Genomic DNA, 1379 nt, shown 5'->3' with positions numbered 1-1379 from the left:
CCCCTCTCTCTCCCCCTCCCCCTGAGCTTCTAGGCATTGATAACCTAGGGCAGCAACTAATACATTTTGTGATGTTTTCTAAAGAAAGCTAGTAGCTGTTCTCTATAGGATTTTTGGACAGGAAGTCCAGCGTGTCCTTTCTTTAACACATCCTGTCTAAATATTTTCACAAGTCACATGACTTACCGAAAACCCTTTTTTCAGAGCGCGTTGGGTGGCCGGCCATGTGACCTAATGCCTAGGTATTGGTAGCATATTCTTAACAGAAGGGGCTTTGGGCCATGTGACATTTTCTAAACTCTCCTCGCCAGCTCCTATGATGTCACTCTGTCCGTCGCTCCCCTATTAGCGGTTAGGATTGTGCAATGATTGGGCCGGCGAGGAAGTGATGTCCAATAGGAAAAGTGGTGGTCACATTTCAGTTACTTTTACCGCCAAGACATCGCCGGCAGCAAAATCACCAATGTGAGTTGACCATTAGGCCGCATTGCACAGGGATTGCGGCACCGGAACGGGTCCTGCCGAGGGGGGTCACATGCCTCCCCGCCTGTCCCTATCTGCCCGTCTGTGCTTCCCAATACTCCAAGGCTGCTGAATTCACTTCTTTGTTTCACTTAGGTTGAGGACCCAGAAAATTCCCTTCTGAGTGAAGAGGAGGTAGACGATGACCCACACCGACTCTCCGCCTCCAGGTATTTGTCTTCATCTGACATGCGCGGTGGGCGTGTCTGATTCCTAAATGCGCCATGTGACTTCCTCTCTCCACCTGATGCATCACCAATCATATTAAAACCCCTCCGAAAGCAGGTCTGCATTGGATTGGTGACCGTCTAGTAGATGTGTCTGGGTGCTGGACAGGTAATGATCAAGAGTTGATCTTTTAGGTCCTTTTCCTTGTTTGGAATGCTCTCCTGTGCGGGTGGTGATGTGTGAGGAACCATTTTTAGGTCCCAGTCTGCTCAAGTCCCGGTAACAGTGGCGGTGTCCTCAATCACATGTTCAATGTCTGGTAATGTGATCAGAAGTGCCTAATACTAATAGCCATACGACCAGGCCATTCATTTGACCGTTATTGGTTAGGGAAGCAAGGTATAGCCAGGCCCGGCGCTACCGCAAGGCAAGTCAGGCGGCCGCCTGAGGGCGCTGCAGGGTGAGGGAGGAAAATACAGGGCATTTTGACAAGTACTTGTACTTGCCAAAATGCCCCGATGCTTGCGCTATGTTTTGGGTTTTTTTTCCACTTACCTTCGTTGCGGGAGAGCAGCGGCGAGTCAGCGGTGGTCCGGTGGGAGGAGCTCCAGGTGGGGTCTTAATTTAGCTGGCCGGCGACTGCCAGAGGATCCCGACACGCGCGGCACCTCTGGAGCTCCTCCCACCGG

General features: G+C 51.5%; 1 protein-coding gene across 1 annotated transcript in view; it reads left to right on the top strand.

The window, feature by feature from the left end:
* Positions 1 to 1379, top strand: part of SPATA7 (spermatogenesis associated 7) — a 34553-nt gene that overhangs the window by 26361 nt on the left and 6813 nt on the right. Inside the window, exon 11 of the mRNA XM_018563350.1 lies at positions 619 to 692. Coding sequence (XP_018418852.1) covers positions 619 to 692 — 74 coding nt within the window. The remainder of the gene's footprint in view (positions 1 to 618; positions 693 to 1379) is intronic.

This window comes from Nanorana parkeri, unplaced genomic scaffold, assembly GCF_000935625.1.
Source record: "Nanorana parkeri isolate BGI_ZX_2015 unplaced genomic scaffold, ASM93562v1 scaffold658, whole genome shotgun sequence".
In the NCBI taxonomy this organism is placed as follows: Eukaryota; Metazoa; Chordata; class Amphibia; order Anura; family Dicroglossidae; genus Nanorana; species Nanorana parkeri.
This window is presented reverse-complemented; position numbering and strand designations above follow the sequence as displayed.